The 1,421-nt window shown below is 55.9% G+C and overlaps 2 protein-coding genes across 2 annotated transcripts in view; one reads left to right on the top strand and one right to left on the bottom strand.

The window, feature by feature from the left end:
- The window catches only part of LOC102762072, a 43,360-nt gene extending 42,907 nt beyond the window's left edge, over positions 1-453 (top strand). Inside the window, exon 10 of the mRNA XM_015565150.1 lies at positions 414-453. Within this exon, the coding sequence (XP_015420636.1) occupies positions 414-453 (40 nt within the window). The remainder of the gene's footprint in view (positions 1-413) is intronic.
- Positions 454-587: 134 nt separating this feature from the next.
- Positions 588-1,421, bottom strand: part of AP5Z1 (adaptor related protein complex 5 zeta 1 subunit) — a gene marked incomplete at its 5' end in the record, with an annotated part of 8,126 nt that continues 7,292 nt past the window's right edge. The window contains 1 exon segment of the mRNA XM_015565151.1: positions 588-651. Coding sequence (XP_015420637.1) covers positions 588-651 — 64 coding nt within the window.

Raw genomic sequence — 1,421 nt, forward strand, 5'->3', positions numbered from 1 at the left:
TTATTTATATGGCGGCGCCCCGCGTGGGCGCTGCAGGGCTTTCATGTTTGACGACTTTAATGGAGACAGAGATTCAATAAACTATCTTTCATACTGGAGAGCAGCGGTGCGTGGGGTCAGGGTCAGGGCGGTGCGTGGGGTCAGCATGGTGCGTGAGGTCGGGGCGATGCGTGGGGTCAGCATGGTGCGTGAGGTCGGGGCGGTGTGTGGGGTCAGCATGGTGCGTGAGGTCGGGGCGATGCGTGGGGTCAGCATGGTGCGTGAGGTCGGGGCGGTGTGTGGGGTCGGCATAATGTGTGAGGTCAGGGCGGTGCGTGGGGTCGGCGTGATGCGTGAGGTCAGGGCGGTGGGCGGGGTCAGGGGCTGCGGGGAGAGCCCACAGGACCCACCCAACCCCCGGCCTGTCCGCCCAGCAGGCCCCGGGAGGACGGGCGGGCGATGCAGGACGGTTGACTGACGGCCACCTCCGCGCTGCCCAGGAACCAGAGCCGCAGGGACACGCGGGAAGCCGCCCCGGAAAGGGCTGCAGCCCCTCCCCGTACATGTCCCATAAACAAGTTCCTGCATGACTTACGTGAACATTATGGTCACACACCATCCTCAGCAGCAACCACTATTCCCTGAAGTGTCTTAAAGTCTTTACAGAAGGCTCTTCAAGGGCAAATGTCAAAGTTCAAAACTCTAAAGTAACAGTCTAAGTATTATATTCTCAGCTGAGGTCCAGAATAAAATAGACATTATTTAAGCAGCTCTAATATCAAGTTTGTTTGAGAAGGACAAAAAGTTAATTATGCTTTGAACACACTAAGCTTAACACAGTATTAGAAGCAATACTACAAATTAAAGAGCCATTAACATTTATTTTCTTGGGCATGAAGGTGAGGGGGAGGTAAAAACGGCTACTCTTACTCGGTTAATCTTTTAGAGGTAAAGGATTTTTATTTGGGACATTTAAAAACCCCAAACCTCATTAGAAGATTCCCAACAGTATTAGTTCCTGGACTTAGCAATGCTGTCAAGCAGATTCGTGTGTTTCTGGGTCAGAGAGAGACTAAGTCATAAGTGTTGTGACTGAGTATTCTTTTACCTTAGACCGGCGAGGGGTTTGGTGGAGGCCCCCCGTGCCCCCCACCGGGAACGGAGCTGTGGGGGAGCCCCAAGCCCTGGGCCCCACACCGCCCCCTGGCGGGCGCAGGAGAGGCCCCAGGATCCCCTGCCTGCGCTGTATTTTAAAGTGATTTTAATACATAACGGAACCCGGTAATAGAAATGCTCCGGCTCCAAACGGAGCTGAGAGGCGGTCCGGGTCCGCCCCGTCCTGGGGGAGTCGGTGTCCTGGGCGCGCCCACCTGGGCATCCCCAAAGCGTCCTGAGGCCGGATACCCCTGCCAGGCCGGCCCCGGCCCGCTTTGCCTCCGTTC

Source organism: Myotis davidii, unplaced genomic scaffold (genome assembly GCF_000327345.1).
Source record: "Myotis davidii unplaced genomic scaffold, ASM32734v1 scaffold399, whole genome shotgun sequence".
NCBI lineage: Eukaryota > Metazoa > Chordata > Mammalia > Chiroptera > Vespertilionidae > Myotis > Myotis davidii.